This window comes from Pinus tabuliformis, chromosome 5_1 (assembly GCF_031772625.1).
Source record: "Pinus tabuliformis cultivar Carrire ecotype Pingquan chromosome 5_1, CPIR1, whole genome shotgun sequence".
NCBI classification, from domain to species: domain Eukaryota; kingdom Viridiplantae; phylum Streptophyta; class Pinopsida; order Pinales; family Pinaceae; genus Pinus; species Pinus tabuliformis.
In genome coordinates, this window is record NC_142305.1 from 57,303,361 (window position 1) to 57,320,901 (window position 17,541).

At 38.7% G+C, this 17,541-nt stretch overlaps 1 protein-coding gene across 1 annotated transcript in view; it reads left to right on the forward strand.

Annotated features, from left to right (window-relative positions):
• The window catches only part of LOC149163430 (nardilysin-like), a 694,409-nt gene extending 678,188 nt beyond the window's left edge, over positions 1–16,221 (forward strand). Inside the window, exons 17-19 of the mRNA XM_089431708.1 lie at positions 14,010–14,163; positions 14,690–14,811; positions 15,444–16,221. Coding sequence (XP_089287834.1) covers positions 14,010–14,163; positions 14,690–14,811; positions 15,444–15,687 — 520 coding nt within the window. The 3' untranslated portion in view covers positions 15,688–16,221. The remainder of the gene's footprint in view (positions 1–14,009; positions 14,164–14,689; positions 14,812–15,443) is intronic.
• Positions 16,222–17,541: the final 1,320 nt, after the last annotated feature.

Genomic DNA, 17,541 nt, shown 5'->3' on the forward strand with positions numbered 1-17,541 from the left:
ATGCAGAGTCAACATGCTAAGAAAATGGAAACCATGAAAGCTAATCATGATAGAGAAATTAATTCTATGCAAAACAAGTTATTAGCCCTAGAGGAAAATATGACGATCATGGAATTCAATCATTCAAATCAAGTGGTTGCCATGGAAGCAAGTTATCAGGAAGAAATAAGTTCGATTCAGAACAGATTGTCAACTATGGATGAAGAAGTGACCATCATGAGGCTTGATTGGAGAGATTGGGGATCAGGGTGACAGCCCCCGATCTGAGCGTTGTCATGGTGCCTAGACATTCTGTGCAACAACATCCAGCGAATGAATTTGCACATGTCGGAACCGAAGGGACGCCAAGAGCTTGAAATGACACTTGAACAAAACAGTAAAGCGCCCTTCGTCGGTAATGTATCTTAACATGTAGTATGCAACTTCGCCCCAGTGATAAGGTAGTGACTTACGATCGTATCTCCTTCCTTTTGGAATTGTTGTTTCTCCGGCTTGTAAAAATACTTCCGGGAACTCTGGTAAGGGAGCTCTCCATAAAAACCACTTCTGCCCTTCCTGTGGCAGTCCACTGACGATCGAGATGGCTTCCTCTGTGACAGGGATATCCAGACCCTGAACTTTGGAATGATTTCCTTCCAAGTTCAACACAAATTCAGCTATAATAGCCTCGTCGAATCCTTGCAAACTCTCAAAATATCTATCCCATCCCGCATCTATAAAGACCTGCCATGCGTTTGCGTTACTACGGACCAAAACTATTCTCTCTGGTTCATGTCTCGTAGCCGCTCCACCAATTTTGCTATAGTTCATTAACAACACTTCGGAGTAGCAGTAAAACCGTTAGGAGGGAGTATCGGCAAATAAATTTTTGCGGAAAAGCATAGAAAATGGTAATACTGGAGTGTACGAATGGTAATTTTTAGAAAGATAGGGAAAATCCACGACAGATTATGGTAATAATGGAGAGCCATTATGGTAATTACTTCGCAGGTTTCGAATGGACTGGCTCATTAACATCCCAATATCTATTGATAATTGTGCGGAGTAAGGTGAGGATCATGGAGTGTATGTATTGGCACGAGCTCTTATGATAACGTCGGCAAATCATTGTTAAAATTGATTATGCCAGCGTTTTTAAATGTAGTTGTATCTCCCTCCAACTGAAAAATGACCGTCTGTGGTCACCTCAAGTCATGTCAAACAAATTATTAATAAAATCTGCAAAGTCTGGTCAGGGACATACCTGGCGGTGTAACAACCTCGGAGGAGTAACTACATTGATGGTGTAACGACATCAGAGGAGTAACAACATCGAGTACTTAGAAAAATTTCACCAGTGAGTAACAACACTAGAGGAGTAACAGCATCGAAGGAGTAACAACACCGAAGGAGTAACAATGTCGGGTACTTAGAAAAATTTTCACCACGGGGTAGCAGCACCGGAGGAGTAACAGCATCGGAGGAGTAACAACACCGAAGGAGTAACAACATCGGGTTACTTGCCTCCGTAGGATATAAACACTAGTGGTAGTATCTACAAGAAAACAATTGAGTGGTAACAATATTTATTTATATAGATTATATATTAATATATTTATTTATTTATTTCCTTAATTTTTTAATTTTTTTAATCAGACGATGCAGAGGAGGAATTCTCTGCACTAACAACCTTCAATCCAGATTTATCAGAGAGATGTTTGATGAAGGCATCTTTAGAGGTTGGGCGGTGATGCAATCTAAGATGATGTTCGTTTATAATCAAAGAAGCATGTGTATCATCAATTGTGATAAGTCTGACAGTTCCATTATCAAATACCTCATCAATCTCATAAGGTCCCATCCAACGAGAGCAAAGCTTCCCCTTAAAGTCCTTAAAATGGGAATCATAGAGTAATGCCCAATCCCCTTTATGAAACACCTTATTCTTAATAAATTTATCATGCCATTTTGTTCTCTGCTGCTGAATTGCAGCAATTCTCTAGACAACCATTAAACGAATTTCATCCAGTTCATTTAGTTGTTCCAGCCGATGTTTCTGGGCTTCTGAAAGGTCTAATCCTACTTCAAGAGTTATTCTGAGTGTATTAATCTCAAATTCTACTGGAAACAATGGGGATTTTCCGTAGACAAGCTCAAATAGTGAAAATCCTGTTGTATCCCGCCATGATGTTTTGTATGCCCGAAGAGCTTCAGGAAGTTTTCCAGCCCAATCTTGGCAATGTTTTGCCACAGTCTTTGTGAGAATGTTTCTAATACCTTGTTCGTGCTTTCCACTTGACCGTTCGTTTGAGGGTGGTATGGAGATGTTATTCTATGCTTGATCCCATACTTTTTCATAAGCCTTGCTATCATAAGTGATGTAAATTGCGCTCCCCCCTCTAAAACTATCTCTTGAGGGGTGCCATATCGATCAAAAAATTCTTTGAACAAAGATTTCAAGACAACTTGTTATGTGGCTTTCGCCACAACCCTGGCCTTAACCCACTTCGTCAAATAATCCATGCAGACTAAAGTATGAACTTTTTGATGTGAAGACAAATTAAACGGGCCAACGAAATCAATAGCCCATTTCTCAAAAGGTTCAAGGACTACTTGAGGCAGTAACAACATTTCATCTAGTCGACCAGGCTAACCTATCCGTTGGCCGCTATCACATCTTCGGACATAACCTCTCGCATACCGAAAGATGGAGGGCCAATAATATCCCATTTGTAACACCTTATGACCATTTTGTTTATCTCCAAAATGTCCCCCACAGGGGCCATCATGAGCGGCCTTCAAGACATCATAGATGTCATCTTCTGCTACACAGCGTCAGATTTGTTGGTCAATCCCTGTATGAAAAAGAAATCCTACTGTCATGAATAACGGGTACTATGACGAATGATATTTCGTTGTTCCCTGTATGACAAATGCTGAGGTACCTTCCCTGTAGCAAGATAATTAGCAATATCTGCATACCACGGAGTATGAGTAGAAATTGCAAAAAGATATTCATCTAGAAAACTATCTTCTACAGGTGTACCTTCATCATTAGTATCTAATCTAGACAGGAAATCAGCAACTACATTATCCTTGCATGGTTTATCTATGATGGTAATGTCAAATTCTTCGAGTAATAATAACCATCTTGTGACACGCCCAGAGGTTACAGGTTTATTCATCAAGTACCTGATTGGTGTGCGATCAGTATGCAAAAAAGTAGGATATCTAGTAATGTAATGTCAAAATTTATTAACAACATAAATAACAGCCAAGAACTCCTTTTATGTTACCGTATAGTTTAATTAAGCAAGTGTCAAATTCTTGCTGACATAATAACCGCATATGGCTTCTTGTCCTCTTTCTGTCCCAAAATTGCCCCTATTGTTGTTTGAGAGGCATCAGTGTGGATGTGAAACGGGAGTTCCCAATTAGGGCCTCGCAAGATCAGAGCTTGGCAGATTAGTTCCTTGATTTTTGCAAAAGCTTCTTCACACTCATCTGTCTACAAAATTTGCATCTTTAGTTAACAGCTGAAAAAGTGGGAATGTTATTCTGGAAAATTTTCTATAAAATGTCTGTAATATCCAGTGCAACCAATAAAACTACATACCTATGTCGGTGTCTTTGGTACAGGAAAATGCAATATTACCTCTACCTTGGCGAGATCAACTTGAATTCCAGCAGCCGAAAGCAAGTGTCCCAGCAATATTCCCTCTTCTCTCATCATATGACACTTAATTGTGCTCAAAGAAACATGCATTTGTATTCATATTTTAAGCACCTTCTCCAAGTTTTCCAACCCTTCTTTAAATGATTCCCCGTATGGTGTAAAATCATCCATATAAATCTCGACACTATCATCGACTAGATCAGAAAAGATTCCTAATATCGCCCTTTGAAAGGTAGCAGGCACATTACAAAGACCAAATGGGAGGACTCGGTATGCAAAGGTTCCCCAAGGGCATGTAAAAGTGGTTTTATCCTGATCCTCAGGAGTTATTCGGATCTGTTTGTACCCACTAAACCCATCCAAAAAGGAGAAAAACTTCTTCCCAGCTAAGGTATCAAGGACTTGGTCAATAAAGGGCAAGGGAAAATGGTCTTTCAAGGTTGCTTTGTTCATTTCCCTATAGTCCACACAAATCCACCACTTACCATTCTTTTTAGGAACAATAACTAGTGGGGACACCCATTGACTATCTGAGATAGGGTAAATAAATCCTACATCCAGTAAATTCTGAAGTTCGTCTTTGACAATGTTTTTTAGGGAGGGATTCATTCTTCTTTGGGGTTGTCTCACAGGTTGATATTCTTCTTTAATGTATATATGATGAGTGCATAAGTCGACAAGGATACCCTTCATATCTGTATAGTCCCATGAGAATGCTTCCTTATGTTCACGAAGGACTTTCAGGAGTTGTTCGGTCTAGGATGGTGAAAGATTTGGGTTAATATTCAATGTCTTCCCTGAATCAATTTCTATAGGAATACTATCACATGGTGCAACTACATGGATATCTTCATCTTTAATTCCTTATTCAATAGTTTCTTGCGTTTCACAACTCATAACAGATTCTAGAAATTGACAAGTTGGACTAGAAAAGGCATGGGGGTTATTGATAAACGTACTGATAGTATCATCTTCTGTTTCATTTTTAAAACAAGGAGCTTGACCAATAGTAATGACTGGTCTGATTTCCTCGCTTTCAAGCTCAAGTCCTTCTAAAGGCAGGGAATTTTTTTTAAATGTTGACTTTTCTGGTGAACTTGGTTCTGCAGGGGGTAAAGAATAAGGTTCTTTGTGATCTCCCCATTAGATATCACCATATTTCCTGACCGGCATCTGATATAGGCGTTTGCGGTTGCAAGCCAAGGTCTTCCTAAAATTAGAGGGTGACCACTAGTTAGGGACTGTGTATGTAATACCAAGAGATCAACGGGATAACACCATGAGTCTACTGAAATGGTTATGTCTTCTAATTTTCCTATCGGTCTCACTGTAGACCTGTCTGCTAATTCTAAGATAGTAGGGGTTGGTTTAAGATTTCGTAGACTTAATGTGAGCATAGTTTCAGATGTGATAACATTAATTGTAGCCCCCAAATCTACCAACACATTCGGGATGTCAACCCCATTAATCTGCACTGTCAGAATTGGGATCTCCATATTTCACAGGTATAGATTTTCCCAGCATAATGTCTGATAGCTTCCCCATAACATGAATGGTAAGCGGATCCTTTGTTTTCTTCCCAAGTTTCTTGGAACAGTATTCTCTAATTGTCTTAGCATAAATAGGCACATCCTTCATAGCTTGAAGTAAGGGAATTTTGACAAACAAGTTTTGCAATTCCCCTAAAAGGTCAAACTCTGGTCAAGGATTTTGTTTACTCAAGGTTAATTTCTCAGGATAAGGTGGATCAGTTTAGAATCCCTAAGTAACACTCAAATGAGGAGGGGGTGTTTGATAGAGTTTTGACTTGATTCATTTCCGACTACTCGATATTTTGGTTCTGGATCTTCATCACCAATATGTTCAACGATAATTGGTGAAGTTTGAGCATTCACTACCCGACCAGATCGCAGATTTATCTCATTACATTTGGCGATAGAAATGCTATATGAAGGAAGGTTGAGAGTTTCATTCTGTTGAACACCCTTATTATTAGGATTTGGATTGGGTTGGATAGGAAGCTAAGGATGAAGGGGAGGATTACTAGAGTTAATGTTGGAAGGCAACTGTAACTATTATTGTTGCATAGGTTGAGGGAATTGACAAGGAGGAGAGGGCCCTCGCCACTTCTGAGACCATGAAGGGTTCAAACTAGACTGAGGGAACCAAGACTGCCAAGGCGGATATTGATAAAATTGAGATCATGATGGTGAAAAAGGTACTGACTGAGGGCCCATATTTAAATTGCTAAAATATTGAGAAAGGTCCTGAGACATACCTTGATTTGGGCTTGGTGGTCATGGCTGCCATGGTTTCTTGGAACCCATAAAGCATAGTTGATCTACTCCTTCATTTTCTCCCTAGAACACTGTCTATAGCCCAGGAAGAGACACATGAGCTGGTGGAGTGGCCCTGTTCACATATTGCGTAAGTCTCCACAATATTCAATGGACATTCCTTTAATGGATGTTTCTTCCTACACTAAGGGCAGAAGATGGCCATGGTCCTTTCTAACTCCATTTGCTTTTTTTTGCTTGTAACGTGTCCATCTGAGAGGATAATGTACTCAAGATGTCGGTCTTCAAGTTATCCAGCAAATTTCTGATCTTTGCCTTTGTAATTCCTCCGCTGGATATCTTGGAGGTCTGAATCCCTTACTTATTCCTTGCATCCCCTTGTGAACATTGAATGCATAACTCATAGATGGAGTCAAAATCCTCTTTAGATATATCACCCTTACCTACTATATTCAGAAGCTCTAGAGATTCCTCCCTTAAGGCCCGGAGAAAAATAATTTTCAAGATATCCTTATCTAGGTGGCTATGGCCTGATCTCTGCAGGGTATATTTGAAACGTTCCACACAATCCTCCATATTCTCATCCTCTTTCTGCATAAACTTAAAAATTTCTTCCTTTATATACCGGGATTTATAATAATCCTGGTACTTCTCCAGAAAAGCCTTCTTCATCTCATCCCATGAGGAGATAGATTTTCCATCTAGACCCATAAACCATCGCAGAGTTGTCCCTTTTAGAGTAGCAGGGAATATTTTTAATTTCTGAGCATTAGCTACATCGTCGTACCCCCATAATATCGAATTCAAATAGAAATGAGTCTGGATATTTTGAGGAAAGCCCATGGAAGTTAGGCAAAGTGATCAGTAGAATGGGCTTCATTGGTGCATCACCTCTAATATCCCCAATTGGGAATTCAATCGAGGAGGTTGGAGGTGCCATGAATACCCTGCAATAATCACTCGGAATCTCAATAGGTTCCTATTGTATGAAAATTGATGGTTGAGGTCGCTTAACAGCACTTTCCTGATCACGTGGTGAAGCAAATCCTCCCAAGTTTCCTTCTACTGCACTTGGACTGATTTCTTCTCCTGACCCTCTAATTGCTACTTCCTCTACCTCTGTTGTTGAAAGGAGTACTTTTATTTTCTCTGATGCCTTGCTCTATACTTCCTCTCCTTCTATCGTTGAAAGTGGTGTTCACACTCCCAAGGGTGGTATTGGTTGTTCAATAGACTGCCCTTTAGACTTCGTGTGAGTCCTCACCCTAACAGAGGCTCGTGAAGATGCTTCAGTGTCAGCTTTCGCTATGATTTCCTGGATGTAGGTGTTCCTACCTAAATTCTTCCTTCCTCTCTTTGGGGGTCCTCCGTTTCCCCTTTTATTTAGATCTCTATTCATGCAAATGAAACATTAAAAGTTCTCATTGCTCAGGGCCTAGAGCATAGCTCAGGGCCTAGAGCAGGGTAAGAGAGCTTCCCTGCCCAGGGCGAGAGAATGGTTTGGAACATAAAAGAAAACAAAAGAAAAAGTGAAGAAAACCCTAAGCTCGAGGCCTGGAGCAAGGTAAGAAAGTTTCCTTCCCCAGGGTGAGAGAGCAATTCTTAAGAAAAGAAAAAAAACAACAAAACAACCAAGAAAATTCCAGGCTCAAGACCTGGAGCAAGGTAAGAAAGCTTCCCTCCTCGGGACGAGAGAAAGGTTTTAAAAGCAAAGAAAAATGAAAACAGAATAAGCAGAAAAATCTTAAGCTCAAGGCCTGGAGTAGGATAAGAAAACTTTCCTCCCCAGGGCAAGAGAGTGGCCCCTATGCAATCAATCGAAGGAAAAACATAAAAACAAAAATAATGAAGCTCGGAACCTGGAGCAGAGTAAGAAAACTTCTCTCCCCAGGACGCGAGATTGATCCAGTGACCAACGTCAATTGTGCTCTTTCACCTTTGATAGCCTCCCTGGCAACAACACCAAAATGTCGGTGTCCAAGTGTGAATTATACTATTCAACCCTTTCCCACATTAAATTTCAATCCAGGATCTATTGGTTATTACAAGACTAACGCGCAATATATATGCAAGTAACAATTGTACAACCTAGAATTGGCCAAGGATTCATTAATAAATAAACAATTGTAACAACAAACGGAAATGACAGCAATAATTAACTTATAACAGCGATTAGTTTCACAACATTCACATCAAACCATTACAGCGAAAAGAAGAAATACATAAATGAAAAAAGGAAACTAAGCACACATTATTTCAACAGCATCTGATCAAGAGAGCGGGCCCAACTTCCTGATCAGGGCTATGATGAACCCAAGAACTTAGAAAAAGATCGGAAAGATGTAGATTTCATCAATACATTTATTGTTACGAAGCTCAACTCTCTCGTATGCCAAACTCCTGTTTCCAACTCTCTAACCCCTCTTATACATAACAGTTCCTGAAATTAAGGTAACTGTTGCCTGCGATTACACAATGGTTATAATAGGCCAAAACTGAATAGAAAATATAGGAAGAATAAGTCTGAAACAGTTTTGTCGTGCAGCTGTTGTTTAACAATAGCATTATTAGCTCAATGATTTAAACCTAGCCATTTGACTCTGAAATCTGCACACAAGATAAAGTTTAGCAAGCGCTTTTGGTAATAATCTCCTAGACTATGCTTCAATGATTAATTAATTCATAAAGACATGATTAGAGGTATACCTGTGTGACTTACGATATGAAATAACTTAGTTCGGAGTGCGAATGTGAAGGAAAATATGATAAAAAGGTAAGTAAAAACATGCAAGTTTAGCTCCCAACACCAAGTGAACACCCTAACCATTTAACTTATTTTTTATGAAAATCACAAAGGTAGTGAAAAAAATCACTAGCATAGAACTCATGCAATATAAGTGGTAACACTTCCCAAAGAGTTTTCCACAGTTCTTTTAATTTTCTCATATCATCTTCATTTCTTTCATTTGTCCATCAAAGTATTCAATTTCCTCACATTTAGGACTTGAGTATGCTTTTGTTACTTTTTGTCAAGATATATTGACCCACTCAAAGGTCGTGTCTCCCCTCTGTATACTTTCTTATATACAGTTTTCACTGAAGAAAGGTGTAAGGAGGCTGAAAAGTTGGTATGAATTCTTCAGCACTGGGCCCATCTTGATTCCCTTTAGAAGCAGTACTATGTTAACTTCCTTTGCAGGGATTATATTGTAAATGGTGTTAGTATACAAGGATTCTAACTTTCCATCTGATGCAAATCTGAAGCTAAAAGGTTTTAAGCATGTAGTTCTAGATTTGTTTTTCAAAGTTTCAACTCCTAGCTCAATGTGACTGTTTTGGAAATTATGAAGATTTTACTACAAGTTTCTAGAATTCTAGACAAGCTTAGGGCTTTTCCGGAACCCCTTAAAAAATCAATATCTTTTCTCAAAATTGGTTGAATGTTTTATTATATGTTAGGTTCCTATAATACTAGTGATTCCCCCATTACTATTGTCATTGTATCCCTTATTGTTATTATTGTGCCCCTATTGTCCCCATATTGTTATTAGTGTGCCCCATATAAACCCACTATTGTTATTGTTATGCCCTTATGTTATTACTGTTAGGTCGGCTTGATTATATTGTGACTCCTTAGACTCATATATAGAAGGGAGGTTTAGTCATTTGTATCATCCAATAATTGTTCATTTGTGTAATGTAAAGGAGGTTGCCCCCTCGAAGAGGCTGAATTCTAAGGTGTGATCTATCTTTTCTATTTTTTTGTGAGCTGGTTTCCTAACATTTGGTATCAGAGCTTTGGATTCTAGGGTTTTGCTGCTCCAACAGGTCATCGTGAAATTTTCGCTATAACTTTTTTTCTACGATGTTTCAGAAGCTAAAAAAAAACCCATTTGAGCCGAAATCGTTCTGAACTTCAGGTCCAAATTTCATAGCTTGTCTTGCTAGATTTTCAGAGATATGATCTGAGGAAGTTAGGGTTTTTGCAAACTCTCGAATTACATTCCAAACAAGTGACCCGGGGAAAATTATCATAACTTTTGTTCGGAGTATCAGATTGAAATTTCGTAAGAAGTTTCAGAAAGAGGACGGCCTGTAGTTTTCTGTATATCAGTTTCAGGTACTAAGGTCAAAATAGTGACATGTGGCACTTCATACAAGTTCGTTTTACTGAACTATTCTATAATCAGGTCACCGTGGGAGATTTGGCATGACTCTTCCTTGGAGAATCCAATATTGATCAGATTTGCGGGGTTAGGAGGCGGAATCAAAGGGCTACTTCAGAACGCGATTTCAGATATTTGAGATCCACAGTTACAAAGATACAACAGATTCAATATTGAGCTCTTACATGAAACTATCCAGAAATTGAGATTCTGACCTAAGTGGGGTTTCATCCGTCATCCTTCTTTGTGAAAAGACCCTTCCAATCTTTGGATTCGCCTCAACAAGTTCACCTTCACCTCGTTCGAGCCTTAACCTAGTAAGCATTAAAATCTTCACACAATCCTGTCAGACCTTAAAAACCTTGCTGCTCTGATACCACTTGATCTGTTAATGAAAAAGGTATTATAGACTTTTATGTGAATTTTGCTTATGTTACTTAGTGCAATGGATCGAAAAGATTGCAAATAACATAAACACATAATCAAATTGAAACATAAACATATGCATCAACACAGCGACAATTTGATAACGGAGTTCACCAGACTTCTTGGTTGCCTCTCCAGGTCCTTAGCTTCCAGTGTGACCACTTTATTAGTCTTCAAAATGCTTTTATAGACAAGCTCAAAAACAGAGACTCAAATGAGAAAAAGGATCTCACTATTGCGTTCAGCTCGAAATTTAGACTCAAACGAGTATAAATTTGCCCATATTTGGCCTTTGTGCCCTCCAGACCCCATGGAGAAATCCAAAACCGCATCTGCCCTCTATAAAACCACTTTTGTCTGCACAATACCGCCTCGGTCTGCGCGTTGGTGGTTTGACTAGTTTGGCACCTGCAATAGTTAAAAAAAAAATGGGCACTTGGTTTACCAAGCTCTGCCCTTGGCATTGTGGTTAGCCTGCATGTGTGAAGGCGTTGGTATATAAAGTTGGAGGTCGGCAGGTTGAAACCCCCACCTAACACTCCAGCGTTTTGATATGGATTGAATAACATTATCTACATTAAACTTTGGTGGCATATCTCTGCGCTCTGTTGTTGTGATATACGTGGTTTGGTTTGATATATATGGCATGTCATTTACCATATCCCATTGCATGTGGGATAATTTCGAAACTAATTAAGGGGTCTGGCGGCCATGGGGTTGACCCGGACCGTCGGCCCTTTTTCTCGGTGCCTCCAATCCACTACCATAAATACAACATCATCCATAAGCTTAACAAGATCCACCATAACCCATCTGGTACGGCCCCTCTGGAAAAACTCAACCTTCCGGGAGGTCAGGGGTTCGATCCTCCCTGATCCCCAAAATTTTGGAAAATAGGTGATATTGGGCAAAATCCGGGCTGCCACGTGTCAGGACCTGATTGGCCCATATCAACCAATCACAATCTGCCATGTCACCTCCTTTGCTGACATCATCCAAGACCCATGGCTCATTCCTAGGTTGACACATGTCCTTGATGATGTAGGCATTGACTTGGTTGACTGTTGACTATTGACCTTTGACTTTTTGACTTTTGCCGTAATTTTCCCAAAAACTTTGACTGGCTCTAACTTCTTCATCTGGACTTGGATTTACGTGTTGTTCGCACTGTTGGAATCGTATCGACGAACACTTCAACTTGATTTTACTTTCATCTGCATCTGAAGACTTTGATCTGGAGGCAAAACTGGATCCATTTTGGATCAAGGATGTTAGGTCCCTATAATACTAGTGATTCCCCCATTACTATTGGCATTGTATCCCTTATTGTTATTATTGTGCCCCTATTGTCACCATATTATTATTAGTGTGCCCCATAGAAACTCACTGTTGTTATTGTTGTGCCCTTATGTTATTACTGTTAGGTCAGCTTGATTATATTATGACCCCTTAGACTCCTATATATAGAAGGGAGGTTTAGTCATTTGTGTCATCCAATAATTGTTCATTTTTGTAATGTAAAGGAAGTTGCCCCCTTGAAGAGGCTGAATTCTAAGGCATTGATCTATCTTTTCTATCTTTTTGTTAGCTGGTTTCCTAACATTATATCTTCTTCTTCTAATTCTCATTCAATTATCCTTTGAGGTCTGCAATTTGGATCTGCCAAACAAAAGATTAAAAAAAAAAAAATTGGTTTAACGTCCATGAGGCTAAAGATAGCTTATGGGACAGATTGTTTCTTCATCTTGTTGTTGTATTCAGCACCACGAGGCTAAAGATAGCTTATGGGACATATTGCTTCTTCATCTTGTTGTTGTATTCAGTGCTTTTCCTATGAAGCCTCACAATAAACGCTCCCAACTTCACGACAAACCCCTCACTGAACAGATTATCCCAAGAGCTAGTTGCTAGAATATTTGCATAACTTTCCTTGTTGTCTTTGAATACCTTGCATTCTAAAATGAAATATTTTTCTGTTTTCACTTTTCCCGAAGAACAAAAAATACATACTCTTTCCTCCCACGCTTCTTTTGGCCTTTTTGAGCGCCTTGTTTCACAACATAGTTGATGAAAATTAGTCCTTAACTGAGCAATAAGAATTTTGACTCTCCAAGAAATATCGGCCTTTATTTTTGGTTGATGATTATGAGTGGGATTAAATAGTTCAATATATTTCTTTCTCCCTAGCTCCTTATCCCAAGTACGCTTGTGGAACTTAACAAAAGCTTTTATCTCTTTATTGTTTGTTTATAGGACACATGTTCAAGCAAATACCCCATTTACTAAACCATTTGTTATTTTTTTGCATCCAAGTTTTCTTTCTTTTGCACAATATGTCATTAAATCCAACCTTAATCCATCTTCCCTCTTCCATTTGCTCAATGTACTGGAATTTGCACTACCATTTTGGACGGTTCTTCAAAATAAGTTTAGATACTGAACTAGTACAAAATACACTTGCTCGAATTTTACACTAATTCTTACTTAATTTTTCCATATAAAAGATTTAATTTTCCCTTTACCAATGATTCTGGTTCCACCAAATTTAAATTTATTTATAAAAAGTTATAGCCGCAAGCTGACTGAGTCCAAAATCAGTCCGTCTTTGAGACCACCTGAAACTCTCAGAGTTATTAAAAAATTAGCTATAATATATCAAATTTCGCAAATGAAGTTGGGGAGGACCGCTTGAAAGTACTATCAGGGTTGCACGGCCACCTAATGCATGATTAAAGAATCAAGAAATGGGGGAGAACCACCCCATAAGACATGAAAAAACTTATTCTTACATCACTTGACTATATTGAGCATTCCCCATTTAGGTTCCATTCTTGGCCAACCTGCAAAATGAAATTTTTAATTATACAATTTGTTCTTTATATTTTATTAAAGGGGGCACACCAAACATATTTTGGCTTCCAACCTTTACATCAAGTTATAAATTTCTCTACTTTTTCTCTCTTGTACGACTGAATTTACATCATATTTACAAAATAAAACTCAACTGTCACCAGAGTAGTGACACTCATAAAACTTTTCTCTAACTCTAGCTTTATCTACTTTGTAACTTATATTCTTCAACTGAGCTGGACCATGGACGGAATTCTCAGGTTGGCTAACTGGCTAGCTAGACTGTACGTGTGCTTTTGTTACGGTATTGATTGCCTTCCTTTAATCTTTAATCCTTATCTGATCAAATTAACCCCCAAAAGGGGTGTACTGATGCTTAAATGAGTAGAGAGAATTTTCAATATTCTTCACTCATATGCATCTTGTGCATATTTCATTTATTTGAAGTGAACCTGCTGAGCATACTCTTGCTGTTTCTTGCAGACATTCGTAAACAGTTAAAAATTTCATGTGGGGATATCTCAGTGAACTGTCTAATTTCGATTTTATAACGAAGTCATTTTAAGTTGGAAGTTATAACTACTATTAACTTCACTTACATTCTGCAAAATGCAGGACAAAGGAACAGCTTGGATATGCTGTGAAATGTGGCTGTAGGATGATATATCGTGTACTGGGATTTTGTTTCTGTGTTCTGTCTTCGAAGCATAGCCCACCATATTTACAGGAAAGAATAGATGCATTTATCGATAAATTGCAGCAAATTCTGGTACGACCTTCAAAGTTTATACTGTAGTTGTTAACTTTGAATGAATTCAATAAGCTGTGAACTTTCTTGTTCTCCTTTGTATTTGTTGTCTCTAATATCTGTTGTATGTACAAAACCGGCTTGCTTTCTAATTTTCTGATTTCATGTTTCATTTTGTATTAGTTCCAAAGTACAGCTTATGTCTTTCTGGTACACAATTTATAAGGCGTTGCTTGATTATCCAAAATGCTAGTGGCCTAGTCTGCGACTCTGCCCAACTGGCCCATTTTCTGGTCTTCAACAATTTTTTATCTGGTGTCTTCTCTTGTGGATCATATAACTGCAAAGTAGACAATACTAATTGCTCAACCTCCTTAGTAACAAGTTTGATACCATCTTATATTGCATTCTGAAGACTGAGGAAATGCAGAACATGCTGTTTTAGAGAGCCATTTTTATTTTACTCTTGAACATTTCAGTGGTGTTTGGATACAATTTCAATTGCAAAGTGTGTTGTATTTATTTTGTTTGGGTATATTTGTTCCAGGGTGAGATGGATGATAAAGAATTTGAAACATACAAAGTTACATTAATAGCAAAGAAATTAGAGAAAGATGCATCTTTACTTGATGAGACTAGTCATCACTGGAGAGAAGTTGTGGAAAAAAGGTATTGTTTACTAATGACCCTTTTTTATGCACACTTACCAGTTGTCTAACTTGTGGGGTTATACAGATTAAAATGCAATTCTTAAACTACTTTTTGCTTCAATGAAAGATAACTGTCTTCTTAACCAAAAGATTCTATCAAAAAGACTGAACATCTGTCTTTTAAATATTGCTCGAGCTTTTGTACAGCTTTCCTAGAGCCTTATAACGCAGTAATGCCATAACTTACTAGCCCACTACATATTACAACGGTGCATATTCTTGTCAATGATAATGGTATGGAATAACAAGGCACAAAGGATATTGCATCGATTCTATTCCTAGATAAAATTTCTGCATTAGTTCTCAAGATCCGGTTCTAAGGATTTACTGCAAGAACATTTTCAATCAATGGCCACATGCTCTTACGTCTACACTTAGGTCGATCAACTTATGTTTAAAGTTGCTGAAGGTGGTTTTGATTAGAAAAACATAACAGAGCAGCTTAGGAACCATGGGAATTGGTTTCATGGTTTTGATGTGATGTAAATCAGAAGGCTTGGAACAAATTTTATGTTTTAATTGTTCTCCAATACAAGATGATATTTATGTTTAGAATCTAATCTGCCCCATATATTACATTCTATTGATCAGGTATTTGTTTGAAAGGCTGGAGCTGGAAGCAGATGAGTTAACCAGTGTACAGAAATCAGATGTTATTGATTGGTATAATTCATTTCTAAACCCAAATTCTTCGCAGTGTCGTAGACTAAATATTCATGTATGGGGTTGCAATGCTCATAAGGCTGAGGCAGCAGAGTCAACAAAGTTAGGTAATGTTATTGATGATGTCTCGGCACTAAAACTTACTAGCGAGTTCTATCCACCATTATTCTAAAATCATGTGCCTATCAAGTGAATCTTCAGTCAGCTCCATCCGTTATTTAATGTATGGCATCCTAAGTGCCACACAATAGCCCTATCTGCCTATTTGCGCTTTGATGATGATGAGTCTATTACTTGGAGCACAGAGATAAACACTACTGCTTCCTATGCCATAATCAGTTGGTTCCCTAGCATGTTCCATGCTCTTACAAATTGTACTATTTGATTCAGCATTGCATTGCGCTATTTATTGGTGGAGTTCAATCTGTGTGATTTATAATACTTGTTGAGGCATCCGACATTTATTGATTCTGATGGGACCAGCCCAACTCTGTTTGGACTAACCAATAATTAAATGATTTTAAAATATGATTAAGTTGTGGATTAGTTTATGATTCCAATGCTCTCGGATATTTCTGGAAAGTGATAGATGGCATTTATGTCTGCATTCAATACTATGTACTCACCTCAGGTCGCGTTTCCCGCTTCTCGTTTCACTAAAACTCTTCCTCCATCGCTCATTCAACCATTTTACATTTGTTCGCCGAGGGTTGCTCTGGTGAGGTTTTTGGTGCCTATGTATGCAGCTATGCTGCTAATTCTGGGCGTGCCTTCTGGTTTGTTTTCTCGCCTGATAGTGTGTCTCTTATACCTGCTTGGCTCTTACGTTGGTTTGGATAGTCTTTGACCCTGGTTCGTTGGGCAACCAAGAATGGTTCTGCCGCTGCCTGTGTAAGTAGATTTATGTGCTCTTTTTGCAATTGCTCCAACTGGTCTTTGCTCCACGAGCTCGGGTTCTGGTTTGAAGTTGTCTCGTTTGTGAAACTCAGTGGTTGGCATGCATTCAGGTTTCGAAACAGTGGCGCTCTCCGGTCTTTGGCTTCAATGCAGGTAGTCTCTTCTATCCATGATTCAATTTGCCTTTTTCATTCTCCTGTTCCTAATGTGGCCGCTCCTTTGTCTCAGTCGTTGGTTGGAATTCGTGGGTTAGAGGATTGTTCTCTGTTCTCGCTGCAAATCCTTCAGGTATGGAAAATGTGTCCCTCGTATATTTGCTTTCATGCACTGTGTTTTGTTTTCCTCTGTCAACTTGTGCTAACAACTATGTGTTGGCTCCTTTACAGGTATTGGGGTTTGTAGTTGGGTCTGCTCAGAACAATTCGACCGGCCTCTGTCGGGTAGGCTCTGCCAATGCAACTAGACTTCAGTTTTCTTTTGTAGAATAGGCCTATGAGAATGAGGGTTTGATTTCCTTCAATGCTTAGCCAATGTGACTCTCGGCTGTAACTAGCGTCCTGGTCATTTTGTTATTGTAGGCTTTCACGTTTCGGTGATTGTTGGTTGTAACTGTTAATGTATGGGAGCCGTGTCCCAAAACCCTCACCTAGGGTTTGTCGACCGTCGGTTTATGTGACTGTCCGTGTATTACTTTGGAATTTTGCTATGTATCTTTATACATTTCATTTTATAATTTAAAGGAAGACTTTCAGGAAACATTGGTTTCGATTTACCTTAGCTTTAATGATGGTGATTTGGCTGTCGTTTCCTTCAATCTGGCTTCAACACCTTCGAGCTATAAATTGTTTGATTGCAACCGTGTTTGTAATACTTTTCCACGAATAGGAAGTTCTGTAGTTGTTCTGGTAATTTGTCTTGATGGTCGATTTCGAAATCAAAAAGACATTGTATGGCCTGTATCTGCTTTACTCGTCCGGTTTATCTGTCTGCATTTGCTCTGTTTAGTCAATACCATTTTCTTCTGTGGGATACAAACCCTTGTTCTGGCATTGGCATCTCTATCACGCTGTCTGGACTCTGTTTCCTTCATTCAATTGTTTCGTTGTAGCTTGGTTACGTGCTTGTCCGT